Here is a 16,158-nt window from a genome sequence, read left to right on the forward strand (position 1 = left end):
GTTTTAGAACATCAGTCATTCATGTGTTTTTCTTTAATTCTACATTGTAGAATAATAGTGAAGACATCAAAACTATGAAATAACACACATGGAATCATGTAGTAACCAAAAAAAGTGTTAAACAAATTGTCCTGTTGAAAAACAAATGATAGTCCCACTAAGCCCAAACCAGATTGGAAGGCGTATCGCTGCAGAATGCTGTTGTAGCCATGCTGGTTAAGTGTGACTTGAATTCTAAATAAATCACAGACAGTGTCACCAGCAAAGCACCCCCACACCATAACACCTCCTCCTCCATGCTTCACGGTGGGAAATACACACATTTCTAATGTCTGATGTCCATTGCTCGTGTTTCATGGCTCAAGCAAGTCTCTTATTATTATTGGTGTCCATTAGTAGCAATTCAACCATGGAGGCCTGATTCACAAAGTCTCCTCTGAACAGTTGATGTTGAGATGAGTCTGTTACTTGAACTCTGTGAAGCATTTATTTGGGCTGCAATTTCTGAGGCTGGTAACTCTGATGAACTTATCCTCGGCAGCAGAGGTAACTCTGGGTCTTCCTTTCCTGTGGCGGTCCTCATGAGAGACAGGTAACTCTAATGAACTTATCCTCGGCAGCAGAGGTAGCTCTGGGTCTTCCTTTCCTGTGGTGGTCCTCATGAGAGCCAGTTTCATCATAGTGCTTGATGGTTTTTGCGACTGCACTTGAAGAAACTTTCAAAGTTCATAAAATTTTCCGAATTGACTGACCTTCATGCCTTAAAATAATGATGGACTGTCGTTTCTCTTTGCTTATTAGTGTAATTCAGTAATTCAGTAGTGTAATTCAAATCAATATATTGAAAAGTATAGAACAATGATATAATACAATGAAGATAATACTGTAGCTATAGATATAGAAGTAAAACATTTAAAACACAGGAAGAACACTCCAACACGCCGACATTTTACAAACTAAGTTTAGTGAGACTGCCAGATCAGAGGCAGTAGAGATGACCAGGGATGTTCTCTGTTTAGTGAGTCCGCAAGTTCAGAGGCAGAGGCAGTAGGGATGACCAGGGATGTTCTCTTGAGAAGTATGTGAATTGAACCATTTTCCAGTCTTGCTAAGCATTCAAAATGTACTTTTGGCTGTCAGGGAAAATGTATAGAGTAAAAAGTATATGATTTTCTTTCGAATGTAGTGAAGTAAAGGTAAAAATGGTTTAAAAATATAAATAGTAAAGTACATATACCCCCAAAAACTATTTAAGAAGTACTATACAGTATTTTTACTTAAGTATTTTACACCATTGCACACTCAAACTAAAGGGCAACAGTAGAACCAAATATAGTCCTGACTGCTTCTTTTTAAAAGTCTTTAGCGCAGTTTCCCCAACTGAATGGTTTCCGGGTGAACGTTTTAAGGAGAGTCAATGAGGGGTTAATATGTCCAGCAGAGAAACTTTTGTGTGGGTTTCCTACCAGTGTGTAACCAACATTAGCATGAGCAGCAATAGTGCAACCCGAGGTTCGCTTTCAAAATAAAAGTCCCCCCCCCGATTGAAACATGCGACAACATTCCAACTTTTTGTAGAATTTCAATGGTTCCCAAACTTTTTATAGTCCAGTACCCTTCAAACATTCAACCTCCAGCTGCGTATCTCCTCTAGCACCAGGGTCTGCGCACTCTCAACTGTTGTTTTTGACATCATTGTAAGCCTGCCAAACATAAGAATGAGTGTGAGTTTTTGTCACAACCAGGCTCTTGGGAAGTGACAAAGAGCTCTTATAGGATCCGGACACAAATAATAATTTTATAATTTTTCTCTTTATTTAGGACAGAACAGCAGCCTCTGATGAGACACGGGGCGGGGGCCTACGCATATATGTGAACAAGAGCTGGTGCATGATATCTAAAGAAGTCTGACCATAATTGTATCCTCCTGATTCCTGCTTGCAAAAATTAAAGCAGGAAGCATCAGGGACACGGTCTATAAAAAGTGGTCAGGTGAAGCAGATGCTAAACTACAGGACCGGTTTGCTATCACAGACTGGAACATGTTCCGGGATTCTTCTGATGGCATTGAGGAGTACACCACATCAGTCACTGGCTTCATCAATAAGTGCATTGATGACGTCGTCTCCACAGTGACTGTATGTACATACCCCAACCAGAAGCCATGGATTACAGGCAACATTTGAAAGGCTGGCCATGGCTCACATCAACACCATTATCCCAGAAACCGTAAACCCACTACAATTTGCATAACGCACCAACAAATCCACAGATGATGCAATCTCTATTGCACTCCACACTGCCCTTTCACACCTGGACAAAAGGAGCACCAATGTGAGAATGCTAGTCATTGACTACAGCTCAGCGTTCAACACCATAGTAGCCTCAAAGCTCATCACTAAGCTAAGGACCCTGGGACTAAACACCTCCCTCTGCAACTGGATCCTGGACTTCTTGACGGGTCGCCCCCAGGTGTTAAGGGTAGGTAACAACAAATCCGCCACGCTGATCCTCAACACGGGGGCCCCTCAGGGGTGCGTGCTCAGCCCCCTCCTGTACTCCCTGTTCACTCATGACTGCACGGCCAGGCACAACTCCAACACTATCATTAAGTTTGCTGATGTCACAACAGTGGTAGGCCTGATCACAGACAACGATGAGACAGCCTATAGGGAGGAGGTCAGAGACCTGACCGTGTGGTGCAAGGACAACAACCTCTCCCTCAACGTGATCAAGACAAAGGAGATGATTGGGGACTACAGGAAAAAGAGGGTTTCAAGTTCCTTGGCGTCCACATCACCAACATGGCACACCAAGCACACCAAGACAGTCGTGAAGAGGGCACGACAAAAACCTATTCCCCCTCAGGAGACTGAAAAGATTTGGCATGGGTCCTCAGATCCTCAAAAGGTTTTACTGCTGCACCATCGAGAGCATCCTGACGGGTTGAATCACTGCCTGGTACGGCAACTGCTCTTCTTCCGACCGCAAGGCACTACAGAGTGTAGTGCGTACGGCCCAGTACATCACCGGGGCCAAGCATCCTGCCATCCATCTCTGACACCTCTATACCAGTCGGTGTCAGAGAAAGGCCCTAAAAATTGTCAAAGACTCCAGCCACCCTAGTCATAGACTGTTTCCTCTGCTACTGCAAGGCAAGCGGTACCGGAGCGCCAAGTCTAGGTACAATAAGCCTCCTAAATAGCTTCTACCCCCAAGCCATAAGACTCCTGAGCAGCTAATCAGCTGCTCCTACTCTCTGTTATTATCTATGCATATCTATGCATAGTCATTAACACCTTATTTGTTCATCATTGTGAATAACTCACCACAGGTTAATGAGAATGAGAAGGATGCACATCACTCTGCAATGTCGGGTTATATGGGAGAGAGCCTCAGTCTTAAATCATTTTCCATGCACAGTCTGTGCCTGTATTTAGTTCTCATGCTAGTGAGAGCCGAGAATCCACTCTCACATAGGTACGTGGTTGGAAAGGGCATCAGTGTCTTAACAACGTGATTTTCCAAGGCAGGATACTCTGAGCACAGCCCTATCCAGAAATCTGCCTGTGGCTTCTCATTAAATTACATTTTCACAGAATCGCTTGTTGCAATTTCGATGAGGCTCTCTTGTTCAGATATCAGTAAGTGGACTGGAGGCAGGGCATGAAAGGGATAACGAATCCAGTTGTTTGTGTTCTTTTTCGGGAAAGTACCTGTGTAATTGCTCACCCAACTCACTCAGGTGCTTCGCTATATCACATTTGACATTGTCCTTAAGCTTGAGTTAATTTGCACACAAAAAAATCATACAATGATGGAAAGACCTGTGTGTTGTCCTTGCAGACAGAGAAGAGATCCAAATTCTTAATCATAGCCTCAATTTTGTCCTGCACATCGAATATAGTTGTGGAGAGTCCCTGTAATCCTAGATTCAGATCATTCAGGCGAGAAAAAACATCACCCAGATAGGCCAGTCGTGTGAGGGACCCGTCATCAGACAAGTGAAAATGATGGTCAGTAATGAAAATGTTTAAGCTCGTCTCTCAATTTTAAAAAAACGTGTCAATATTTTGCCCCTTGATAACCAGCGCACTTCTGTATGTTGTAAAAGCGTCACATGGTTGCTGCCCATATCATTGCGTAAAATGCAGAAAATACACGAGAGTTCAGGGGCCTTGCACTAACAAAGTTAATCATTTTCACTGTAGTGTCCAAAACGTCTTTCAAGCTGTCAGGCATTCCCTTGGCAGCAAGAGCCTCTCGGTGGATGCTGCAGTGTAGCTAAGGGGCGTCGGGAGCAACTGCTTGCACGTTACCAGTCCACTATGTCTCCTTGTCATTGTTTTTGCTCCGTCAGTACAGATACAAACACATCTTGACCAAAGTCCATTTGATGTCACAAAGCTGTCCAGTACTTTAAAAATATCCTCTCCTGTTGTCCTGGTTTCCAGTGGTTTGCAGAAGAGGATGTCTTCCTTAATTGACCCCCCATAGACATATCCCAGGAGCTGTGCCAGGCCCGCCAAGTCTGTTGACTCATCCAACTGTAACGCATATAATTCACTGGCTTGTATGCGAAGCAGTAACTGTTTCCAAACATCTCCTGCCATGTCACTGATGCATCGTGAAACAGTGTTGTTTGATGAAGACGTTGTCCGTATAGTTTTTGTTGGCCTTTTCATCACCCAAATGTATAGCCCCGTTGGAAAATCTAAATTAACTGTTTGAAAATGTGAATCACATTTTTATTTGGCTTACCCCCCGACGGCATTGCGCGTACACTTATCCCAGTTTGGGAATAGCCGATCTAGTTCAATTGTGTCACGAGTCCACATTTGGATTTCGATGGGGGACTTTTATTTTGAAGGCAACCCGCCGATTCCATGAGTGTGCTCACGCTAATGTTGTTCATGACACACACATTAACTTTACAACTACCTGGGTACACTACAGTTTTCAGGATCCTTTGACGCGGTGACTTGTTCACCCAAGCAACTAGGCCTATTCGTTGATGGAATAAGTGTATATTGGAATACTGGAAAACTATTCGTGCCTTGTTAGTGAGTGTAGATTGACCGGAGTAGTTTTGGATATCATGGCCGTTGATAATCAGACTGTTGTGTACATTTCAGAACAGATAGTTATTTTGATTTCGTGTGCCCTGTCTTTTTTGGGCTCTTTACTTATTATCTTTACGTACATCATTTGGCCAGATTTGAGGACAACGCCGAGAACACTTCTGGTCTACTTGTCCGTGGCTGACTTGTTGTCTGCGGGCTCGTACGCATACGGAGTTTGGAGTGTCTTTGAATCAAACTCTGTGGATTGCGTCGTTCAAGGAGCGATATCTACTTTCGCCAACACGAGTTCGTTTTTCTGGACTGTCGCTATCGCTATATATCTGTACATTTTAATCGTCAAGTCGAATCAAAGACAAGCTGACAGCTTCGTGTTATGTTTTCACGTTATCAGGTGGGTACTTGCGCTTGATTCATTTTCATATAACCAAAATAATAACAGTTGTATAAACTGTGAAATGTTTTGATTGATTCGATTTGAGTTTGGGATATGGTCTGTGAAATATCAAGGCCAAGAGTCACCTGATCCAGCTATGTTGTTTCTCTACTCTAGTATGACGCGTTTATGAATATTCATGAGGAATATATTACCTTACAATACCTGGGAACTTCTGACGTTAGGCTATTTCACCATGTAACTTGGTATTAATTCCGCGTTCACATGCGAGTCGCAACTATGAAACTAACATTTCCAACCTTCTAACTGGTTGTTGTTATGCACGTGCTGCGTTCAAGGAATCAGCAAATCAGACATTTCCGAGTTTAGTTCGGACTAGCATGTGAACGCGGCATATAAATTATGTCACCTGGTATTGTACTACGTACTGTAGTGTAAACTATTGATACTGTTTCAAACCTTATGAAAATTAGACTGAGCGTCTTCAGGGCTACACCCGAAGCACATGCACACCTCCTGTTTACTCAATTTGGCTAAATTAACACCCAATTAATACTCAATTAATGGTCAATTAATACCGAATGACACATTAGAGCATGTTTTGCAGTACACCTTACATCCAGTCCACTGAAATAGAGTTGAATAGACACCACAGAAACATGGTAGGTTTCTTATTGATAAACAATACAGAAAGGATAGTCTGCCTTTTGGACAATTCTTCACTGAGTTGCTATTTAAGCAATAAGGCCTGAGGAGGTGTGGTATATGACCAATATACCACGGCTAAGGGCTGTTCTTACGCACGACGCAATGCGGAATACCTGGACACAGCCCTTAGCCGTGGTATATTGGCCATATAACACAAACCCCCAAGGTGCCTTATTGCTATTATAAACTGGTTACCAATATAATTAGAGCAGTAAAAATATATATTTTGTCATACCTGTTATATATGTTCTGATATACCACGGCTGTCAGGACTTGACCCACCCAGTGTATAATTATTTTTGTATATAACATCAACACCCTTTCTCCACCTCAGAGCCCAGGCAGTGGACATGCCTTGTTACAATGTGTGTTGTGTTCTATAATGAATTCTCCAGTGATCCCTTTTCTATTGAACCTCACACAACAGAACCATTTCACACAACAAGGCCATTCATAGTACATGAATAATAACAAACATACAGTTGAAGTCAGAAGTTTACATACACCTTAGCCAAATACATTTCAACTCAGTTTTTCACAATTCCTGACATTTTAATCAGAGTAAAAATTCCTTGTCTTAGGTCAGTTAGGATCACCACTGTTTTAAGAATGTGAAATGTCAGAATAATAGTAGAGAATGATTTATTTCAGCTTTTATTTCTTTCATCACATTCCCAGTGGGTCAGAAGTTTACATACACTCAATTAGTATTTGGTAGCATTGCCTATAAATTGTTTAACTTGGGTCAAAAGGTTCGGATAGCCTTTCACAAGCTTTCCACAATAAGTTGGCTGTATTTTGTCCCATTCCTCCTGACAGAGCTGGTGTAACTGAGTCAGGTTTGTAAGGCCTCCTTCCTTGCACACACTTTTTCAGTTCTGCCCACACATTTTCTATAGGATTGAGGTCAGGGTTTTGTGATGGCCACTCCAATACCTTGACTTTGTTGTCCTTAAGCCATTTTGCCACAACTTTGGAAGTATGCTTGGGGTCATTGTCCATTCGGAAGACCCATTTGTGACCAAGCTTTAACTTCCTGACTGATGTCGTGAGATGGTGCTTCAATATATCCACATAATTGTCCTTCCTTGTGATTCCATCTATTTTGTGAAGTGCACCAGTCCCTCCTACAGCAAAGCACCCCCAAAACATGATGCTTCCACCCCCGTGCTTCACGGTTGGGATGGTGTTCTTCAGCTTGCAAGCCACCTTTTTCCTCCAAACATAATGATGGTCATTATGGCCAAAGATTTCTATTTTTGGGACATTTCTCCCAAAAGTACGATATTTGTCCCCATGTGCCGTTGCAAACCGTAGTCTGGCTTTTTTTTTATGGTGGTTTTGGAGCAGTGGCTTCTTCCTTGCTGAGCAGCCTTTCAGGTTATGTCGATATAGGACTCGTTTTACTGTGGATATAGATACTTTCGTACCTGTTTCCTCCAGCATCTTCACAAGGTCCTTTGCTGTTGTTCTGGGATTGATTTGCACTTTTCGCACCAAGGTACATTCCTCTCTAGGAGACAGAATGCGACTCCTTCCTGAGCGGTATGACGGCTGCGTGGTCCCATGGTGTTTATACTTGCGTACTATTGTTTGAACAGATGAACGTGGTACCTTCAGGCGTTTGGAAATTGCTCCCAAGGATGAACCAGACAATTTTTTTTCTGAGGTCTTGGCTGATTTCTTTTGATTTTCCCATGATGTCAAGCAAAGAGGCACTGAGTTTGAAGGTAGGCCTTGAAATACATCCACAGGTACACCTCCAATTGACTCAAATGATGTCAATTAGCCTATCAGAAGCTTCTAAAGCCATGACATAATTTTCTGGGATTTTCAAAGCTGTTTAAAGGCACAGTCAACTTAGTGTATGTAAACTTCTGACCCACTGGAATTGTGATAAAGTGAAATAATCTGCTTGTAAACAATTGCTGGAAGAATTAATAGTGTCATGCACAAAGTAGATGTCCTAACTGACTTGCCAAAACTATAGTTTGATATCAAGAAATTTGTGGAGGGGTTGAAAAACGAGTTTTAATGACTCCTACCTAGGTCTATGTAAACTTCCGACTTCACCTGTGTATGTGATTATCGGTGCCAAATCAGACTTTAGTTCCTATTTGAAATCATTTGTAATACTTTATCTGGCCTTGATTGAGCTTGCCTGCTGCAATGGAAGCAATAGAAATAGTTGCAAAAGTGCAACCCCCATCCTGCACTCCAGACAGACCAGAGCAAACGCTGAAATTATTCGTAAGATGTTGAATAGTATTTGAACCAGGCTTTGATCCCAGTACACTTTTTTTTATATAAACCAGCTCAAAAGGGAGCAGTTGATTGAGGTTTGTGTACCTTCAGCTGTGTCCCAAATGGCACTCCATGCCCTACAGTGCATTCGGAGAGATATCGGACCCCTTCCCTTTTCCCACATTTTGTTACGTTACAGCCTTATTCTAAAATGGATCCGCTTGTTGTTTTTCCCTCTTCCATCTACACACACTACCCCATAATGATGAAGCAAAAACAGTTTTAAAAAAAAAAAAAAAAAATCCTTATTTACATACGTTTTCAGACCCTTCGCTATGAGACTCGAAATAGATCTCAGGTGCATCCTGTTTCCATTGATCATCCTTGAGATGTTTCTACAACTTGATTGTTGTTGTCTCTACCTTCTTGCCCTTTGTGCTGTTGTCTGTGCCCAATAATGTTTGTACCCTGTTTTGTGTTGCTACCATTCTGTGTTGTCATATGTTACTGCCTTGCTATGTTGTTGTCTTTAGGTCTCTATGTTGTGGTTTCTCTCGTTGTGATGTGTGTTTTGTCATTATTATATATATTTATTTTTTATCCCAGCCCCCGTCCCTGCAGGAGGCTTTTTGGTAGGCCGTCATTGTAAATAAGAATTTGTTCTTAACTGACTTGCCTAGTTAAAGGTTTAAATAACAAACAATTGGAGTCCACATGTGGTAAATTATATTGATTGGATATGATTTGGAAAGGCAAACACCTGTCTATATAAGGTCCCAAAGTTGACAGTGAATGTCAGAGCACCAAGCCATGAGGTCGATGGAATTGTCCGTAGAGCTCCGAGGCAGGATTGTGTTGAGGCACAGATCTGGGGAAGGGTACCAAAAAATGTCTGCAGCATTGAAAGTCCCCAAGAACACAGTGGCCTCCATCATTCTTAAATGGAAGTTTGGAACCACAGACTCTTCCTAGAGTTAGCCACCCAGCCAAACTGAGCATTTGGGGGAGAAGGGTCTTGGTCACAGAGGTGACCAAGAACACAATGTTCCTCTGGAGATAAAACCTTCCAGAAGGACAACCATCTCTGCAGCACTCCACTAATCAGGCCTTTATGGTAGTGGCCAGGCTGAAGCCACTCCTCAGCAAAAGGCACATGACAGCCCGCTTGGAGTTTGCCAAATGGCACCTAAAGGACTCTCAGACCGTGAGAAACAAGATCCTCTGGTCTGATGAAACCAAGATTGAACTCTTTGGCCTGAATGCCAAGCGTAACGTCTGGAGGAAACCTGGCACCATCCCAACGGTGAAGCATGGTGGTGGCAGCAGCATCATGCTGTGGGGATGTTTTTCAACGGCCGGAACTGGGAGATTAGTCAGGATCGAGGGAAAGATGAACAGAGCAAAGTACACAGAAATCCTTGACGAAAACCTGCTCAGGACCTCAGACTGGGGGCGAAGGTTCACCTTCCAACAGGACAACGACCCAAAGCACACAGCCAAGATAACGCAGGAGTGGCTTCGGGACAAGTCCTATGAATGTCCATGAGGGGCCCGGACTTGAACCCGATCGAACATCTCTCTGGAGACCTGAAAATAGCTGTGCAGGTCCCCTCTAAACTGACAGAGCTTGAGAAGATCTGAAGAGAAGAATGGGAGAAACTCCCTAAATACTGATGTGCCAAGCTTGTAGCCTCATACCCAAGAAGTCTCGAAGATGTACTTGCCGAATGCGCTGTATTTGTGAAATGGCCTTACCCATGCCTCCTGTAAGACTCTGTTTCATCTGTATTTATGAAATGGCCTTACCCATGCCTCCTGTAAGACTCTGTTTCATCTATATTTATGAAATGGCCTTACCCATGCCTCCTGTAAGACTCTGTTTCATCTGTATTTATGAAATGGCCTTACCCATGCCTCCTGTAAGACTCTGTTTCATCTGTATTTATGAAATGGCCTTACCCATGCCTCCCGTAAGACTCTGTTTCATCTATATTTATGAAATGGCCTTACCCATGCCTCCTGTAAGACCCTGTTTCATCTGTATTTATGAAATGGCCTTACCCATGCCTCCTGTAAGACTCTGTTTCAACTGTATTTATGAAATGGCCTTACCCATGCCTCCTGTAAGACTCTGTTTCATCTGTATTTATGAAATGGCCTTACCCATGCCTCCTGTAAGACTCTGTTTCAACTGTATTTATGAAATGGCCTTACCCATGCTTCCTGTAAGACTCTGTTTCATCTGTATTTATGAAATGGCCTTACCCATGCCTCCTGTAAGACTCTGTTTCATCTGTATTTGTGCTACGAAGAAAAAATGTGTCATATGAAGATTTACCGCTTCCTTTAATATATGAGTAGTATTTTGAATTTGAAAACATTGTTTTTCTACATTTTAATTTATAAATATTGAAAAATTATACATTAATATTGAACTATTTTTGATTTTGTAAATGTTTAACATAATATATTTCAGAGTGGGATCACTGGGTGAAAAAAAAAATATTTGTTATTTTTGTATTTATTAATTTGCTAAAATTTCTAAACCTGTTTTTGTTTTGTCATTGATGGGGGGGGGGGGGTGATTGTAATCTGTTTTAGGATAAGGCTCTTACGTAACAATGTGGAAAAAGTCAAGGGGTCTGACTACTTTCTGAGTGCAATGTATTTAATGCCTTGGTCAACCGTAGTGTCCTATATATGGCATAGGGTACCTGAATGGAATGAGTCCAGAAATATCCTTCAATTATATTACGAGTCGTGAATTGAAGATGTTGGCCCTCAGTGAGTGGAAGATTACCTGAACGCGCAGGGCGTCACGCTCTCCCTCAGTGAGTGGAAGATTACCTGAACGCGCAGGGCGTCACGCTCTCCCTCAGTGAGTGGAAGATTACCTGAACGCGCAGGGCGTCACGCTCTCCCTCAGTGAGTGGAAGATTACCTGAACGCGCAGGGCGTCACGCTCTCCCTCAGTGAGTGGAAGATTACCTGAACGCGCAGGGCGTCACGCTCTCCCTCAGTGAGTGGAAGATTACCTGAACGCGCAGGGCGTCACGCTCTCCCTCAGTGAGTGGAAGATTACCTGAACGCGCAGGGCGTCACGCTCTCCCTCAGTGAGTGGAAGATTACCTGAACGCGCAGGGCGTCACGCTCTCCCTCAGTGAGTGGAAGATTACCTGAACGCGCAGGGCGTCACGCTCTCCCTCAGTGAGTGGAAGATTACCTGAACGCAGGGCGTCACGCTCTCCCTTAGTGAGTGGAAGATTACCTGAACGCGCAGGGCGTCACACTCTCCCTCAGTGAGTGGAAGATTACCTGAACGCGCAGGGCGTCACGCTCTCCCCAGAACTGCTGATGTTGAGCATTGCAGGCGGCTACCGACTGACTGATCTACAAATCACCTTGCATCACATATAACCGCTCGCTTATTATTTTTTTTAGATCAGTCAGTTACCATTTACCCACAATGCATCATGGATTTGATTCTCTCGAACACGGCCAACATCTCATCTTGGGTTTTAAGGCTCAAAATTAAAGGGGTAGCATGTTGAAATGATAGCCTTGATCCACACTGAGTGGTTCTGTTTCATATAGTTAAACGATTGTGAAATAAAGTCGATTCAGTTTACATACAGGCTACTGAAATGTTACACTACATATGACTGTGTGACTTTGCAGGAAGTGAGTTGCAGATTTTGGGGTTGCACTTTCAACATGTAGGCTATATAGCGAGGCCTATGAACAGTATCTCTTAGTAGCATGACATAGTAGCATGACATAGTTGCACATAATGATCACCAGACTTTAGAGGAAGTGTGTGGCTGGCAAGCTAGTCAGGAGGTTCACAATTAAATATTAATTAATGAATTATTCCTGCTCATCCACCACCACCACCTTCTCTTCTTCCTCTTCCCCTGTCGTCTCCTCCACCTCTTCCTCCCCCCCCCAGCTGGGGCATCCCTCTAGGTATCACAGTAGCAGCTCTGGCTCTGGGCCGTATTGGCTACGATGCATCGGAGGTGTCTGTGGGCTGGTGCTGGGTGAGGATCCAGGCTCCAGACCATGTCCTGTGGATGCTGCTCACTGGGAAGATATGGGAGTTCCTGGCCTATCTCACCCTCCCCGTCCTCTACGTCCTCATCAAGAAGCACATCCACAGAGCGGTGAGGATCTGTTACAATCTATACCCCAGTACTATTGAAGTGGTAACCGGGGTGACATTTGGGGAGGAATGCATGTAATTAAAAAAAATATATATAAAAAATTTACCCCAAAAATTAAATGTTTAGCTAAATTCATGATGATATCACTGCAGTTTTACATTGATTTCGCAGAGTTCTCGAGGTGGCTTTACTAATTCCAGTGTAGACTATCACATACATTTTCCATGGCAGGTCTCAAGCACATTTATCCACTTGATAAATATTCCTGTTGTTTTCTCTCTGTCGTCCAGCATGCGGCTCTGTCTGAGTACCGGCCCATCCTGGCCTGCAGTCCTCTGTCCCAGTCCCTTTCCAATATGGCCGATAGGAAGTTGACCCTTATCCCCATCATCTTCATCGCCCTGCGTATCTGGAGTACCGTGCGTTTCCTGCTGATGCTGACTGACTCGCCCGCCAGGCAGAACCCTGTGCTCGTCACACTACATGTGAGTTTGTGTTGGCACATCTCCAGGACTCCAATGATTCTCAAAACCTGCCGCAGTAGGGTTTCGTTAGCCGGTAATAGCCGACTTTTGTTCCGATTTTAGAATTGGCACCGGCCGGGTTGTCCAGGAGAAGAAGAAACAATACCACTGTGAAATAATGTTTTATAGCCTCTTCATTGTAGGAAATGCATTAGATTGGTCATGTTTATCGGTCTGTAGGTTCATTAGCAAAATATAGTGGAATTAACTTGACGTTTTGTGTAGTATATTTGTTATGGATCTTATTTATCACATGGTCTTTGAGTGGAAAATATATTAGACAGCGCAAGAGATCGTATGGTGCTTTCAAGACAACTGCGAACTCAGAAAAATACGAGGTCCAATCATGACATCGGTGATCTTCAGGTCGGAAAGTTGGAGCTCCTAGAAAGAGGCTTGACTTCCCGAGTTGGAATTCTGAATTGCATGACCATTGAAAACAACTTTTCCCAGTCGGAGCTCGTTTTTTCCCCCCCCTCCAGTTCAAAGTTGTCTTGAACGCACTGAAGTCTGAGATTTCCGAGGACCCAGATGTTTTAAACGCGGCATCAAACGACAACGGAAGGCAGTCACCATTTTGGTTGGAGGCCGTATGCATTTTGTCATAAACATATACTTAATCGTTTGAAACCTCAACTATTTTAATACATATTAACGTCTTACCTTGTTTTAAAGTAGCTTAGTAGATCTCAACTACATTTTTAACGGATATTTTTATCTTTGTCACATGAAACCGCTCGCATTTTGACAACGGTGCTTTTCCCGCGAATTGCGTTATGGAACGAACATTCGCGCATTGCCTACCGCCTTCTGCGTATTGCTTTTCTTTTATAATGTGAATAAATAATAGTTTATCAACATTTTAAGCTAAACGTTATCTGTTCCATCAGACTCTCTTTTTAACGTTTTTTAAATTTTTAATTGGTCTACTGGTTGTATGAATTTGGGATCTATCTTCCCACTAGGCTATTTGTTTCTCGACAAGCTGATCAATAGAATAGGTAGCCTAAACTTTTCTATTATAGTAGATTGACATAAGGCTAGTGATTTTTGCTGTTTATTATTCATCTTGTTGGCGGAGGAAAGGTAAACGCGGACAGTTATTCTAACATGTTCAAAGTGCACAACGGAATTAGTTGCGTTCTCGACTTGCATGTTCTGTTAATTTTAATGACATGTTCTGTCTGTCAGTCAGAGCACAGTGGGTGAACACTAATCAGGTTACAGCACCCTGTAAAATGTCCTGTAAATTTAAAACGTTGCAGGTGAAATGTTCAGCACCACATTTTCCTAATGGAAACCCTTCTATGCCGTATAGGAACCTTTGGCAACAAATATCAGTACCTGTCTATCCATCCACCAACCCCTGTTTCCTTCATTTCATCTTTTACATTCATCCTTTAGTCATATGTCCATCCGTTAATGGTTTAATCTGTTTCTCTAGGGCATTGGGAACACCTTCCAGGGAGCTGCAAACTGTATCATGTTTGTCCTGTTCACCCAGCCAATCCGCTCCCGTCTCTTCACCATGCTCTGCTGCTGCTCCTGCAGGGTCGGGTCTGGGGCCTCCAACACACCCAACCACAGTGGTTTGGGCCTGGATGTGGAGACCCCCTCACAACCAGAGGACACCCCGAATATCAGCTCTCGTGGCTGGCCGGACGGCTGCTGACCCTGGATTTGAATGGCTAGACGGAGCACGCTCGTACCCTGGCTGGCTTTCTGAGACACTTTTCACACTACTGAGCCGAGCTGTACTTCGCTGGCCACATCCTCTGCTATAGATGCCTGGTGCTGTGTGAAAGCAGAGCATCAGAGCTAGCACCGACGTTGAGTTGGGGGGTTGGAAACAAGCTTCCGTACTGCAGTCCACTCATTAATGCAAGTGGCGGGGGGGAGGGGGGGGGTTGCAAATTCTGCAGACATGTGCACGTTGTACGGCCTCTCCTGACAGGCCACACATTCAACATGCACTTTAGGTGATGAGGATAATCAAAGCATTAAGCACGCATGTCGTTTTTGTTGGAAGAGATTACTTGCTGTGCTCAGTCACTAGCATTGGACCATCCATAAGGGTGAACGCCAAGGTCATTCTAGCAGTGAAGTTGTACATAGGGGCTCTGTTCAAAAGTTGTGCACTATATAGGGAATAGGGTGCCATTTGGGAAGCACATGTGGATGTATTTTTAAGGGTTTTTCCCCAAGACAACATTTTTATGTTCTAACATATCGGTGTCTTCCTATTCTTGTATTAGAGAAACAGACAGTGCAATTTAATATTGTTATTTTTATACCGGGTTATCGTTGAGTTTATAGCATTGTTTAACAATGTACTTTTGTATATCAAATTAATTTAGCATCTATACTGTTTTTGTAAATGGCACCATATCATTACTACCAATGACGTTTACAAAAGCCCACAACCTACTGAAAGATGGCGTCCAATTTGGCTGTGCGAAGAGTCTATGTTCTGAAAAGGGCTCTCGCTCAACAGTATATTGGTAAAGAGGAAGGTAAAAGTTGGGAAGGTGTGCCTTATCAATAGCTGTCTACTTTGCCTTCTCTTTCTACTACTTTAGTTTTTTTAACTGACGTTTTTGAAATTTAAATCATAATAAAGACTAATAAATCCACTAAAGACTGATCTCTGAGCTACAACTGTCATTTTCCTCTGTCAACTGTCATTTTCCTCTGTCAACTGTCATTTTCCTCTGTCAACTGTCATTTTCCTCTGTCAACTGTCATTTTCCTCTGTCAACTGTCATTTTCCTCTGTCAACTGTCATTTTCCTCTGTCAACTCGATATCCTGAACAATGTATTTTTAATTAGGCGATTCATTGCTTTTTGCGGAAAAATAACATTTAAAGCAAATTTTTTTTGGGGGGGGGGGGGGCTAATGTGTCAGGCCTGGCCAAAAGTAGTGCACTATATAGGAAATAGGGTGCCATTTTGGATGCAGAGAAAGTGCTGCTGTGTTTAGGGGGAGAACTGCTCTCGGCCAGGAGTATTTATTGTTTTATTGACCTTTCCAGAGGTCAAG

At 43.0% G+C, this 16,158-nt stretch overlaps 1 protein-coding gene across 1 annotated transcript; it reads left to right on the forward strand.

Annotated features, from left to right (window-relative positions):
- The first annotated feature begins 4,921 nt into the window (after positions 1 to 4,921).
- Positions 4,922 to 15,761, forward strand: gpr157 (G protein-coupled receptor 157). Its single transcript, XM_021616968.2, has 4 exons — positions 4,922 to 5,475; positions 12,380 to 12,593; positions 12,884 to 13,078; positions 14,562 to 15,761. Exons 1-4 carry the CDS (start codon positions 5,099 to 5,101, stop codon positions 14,787 to 14,789), a joined length of 1,014 nt encoding a protein of 337 aa, XP_021472643.2. The 5' UTR covers positions 4,922 to 5,098; the 3' UTR covers positions 14,790 to 15,761.
- Positions 15,762 to 16,158: the final 397 nt, after the last annotated feature.

The sequence above is a fragment of the Oncorhynchus mykiss genome, chromosome 9 (assembly GCF_013265735.2).
Source record: "Oncorhynchus mykiss isolate Arlee chromosome 9, USDA_OmykA_1.1, whole genome shotgun sequence".
Classification (NCBI taxonomy): domain Eukaryota; kingdom Metazoa; phylum Chordata; class Actinopteri; order Salmoniformes; family Salmonidae; genus Oncorhynchus; species Oncorhynchus mykiss.

Excerpts from the sequence above, each read along its gene's own strand:
- gpr157 (XM_021616968.2), top strand. The coding sequence starts at position 5,099 with ATGGCCGTTGATAATCAGACTGTTGTGTACATTTCAGAACAGATAGTT. Across the intron at positions 12,594-12,883 it reads AGAAGCACATCCACAGAGCG|CATGCGGCTCTGTCTGAGTA; the intron begins GTGAGGATCTGT and ends TCTGTCGTCCAG. Across the intron at positions 13,079-14,561 it reads CTGTGCTCGTCACACTACAT|GGCATTGGGAACACCTTCCA; the intron begins GTGAGTTTGTGT and ends CTGTTTCTCTAG.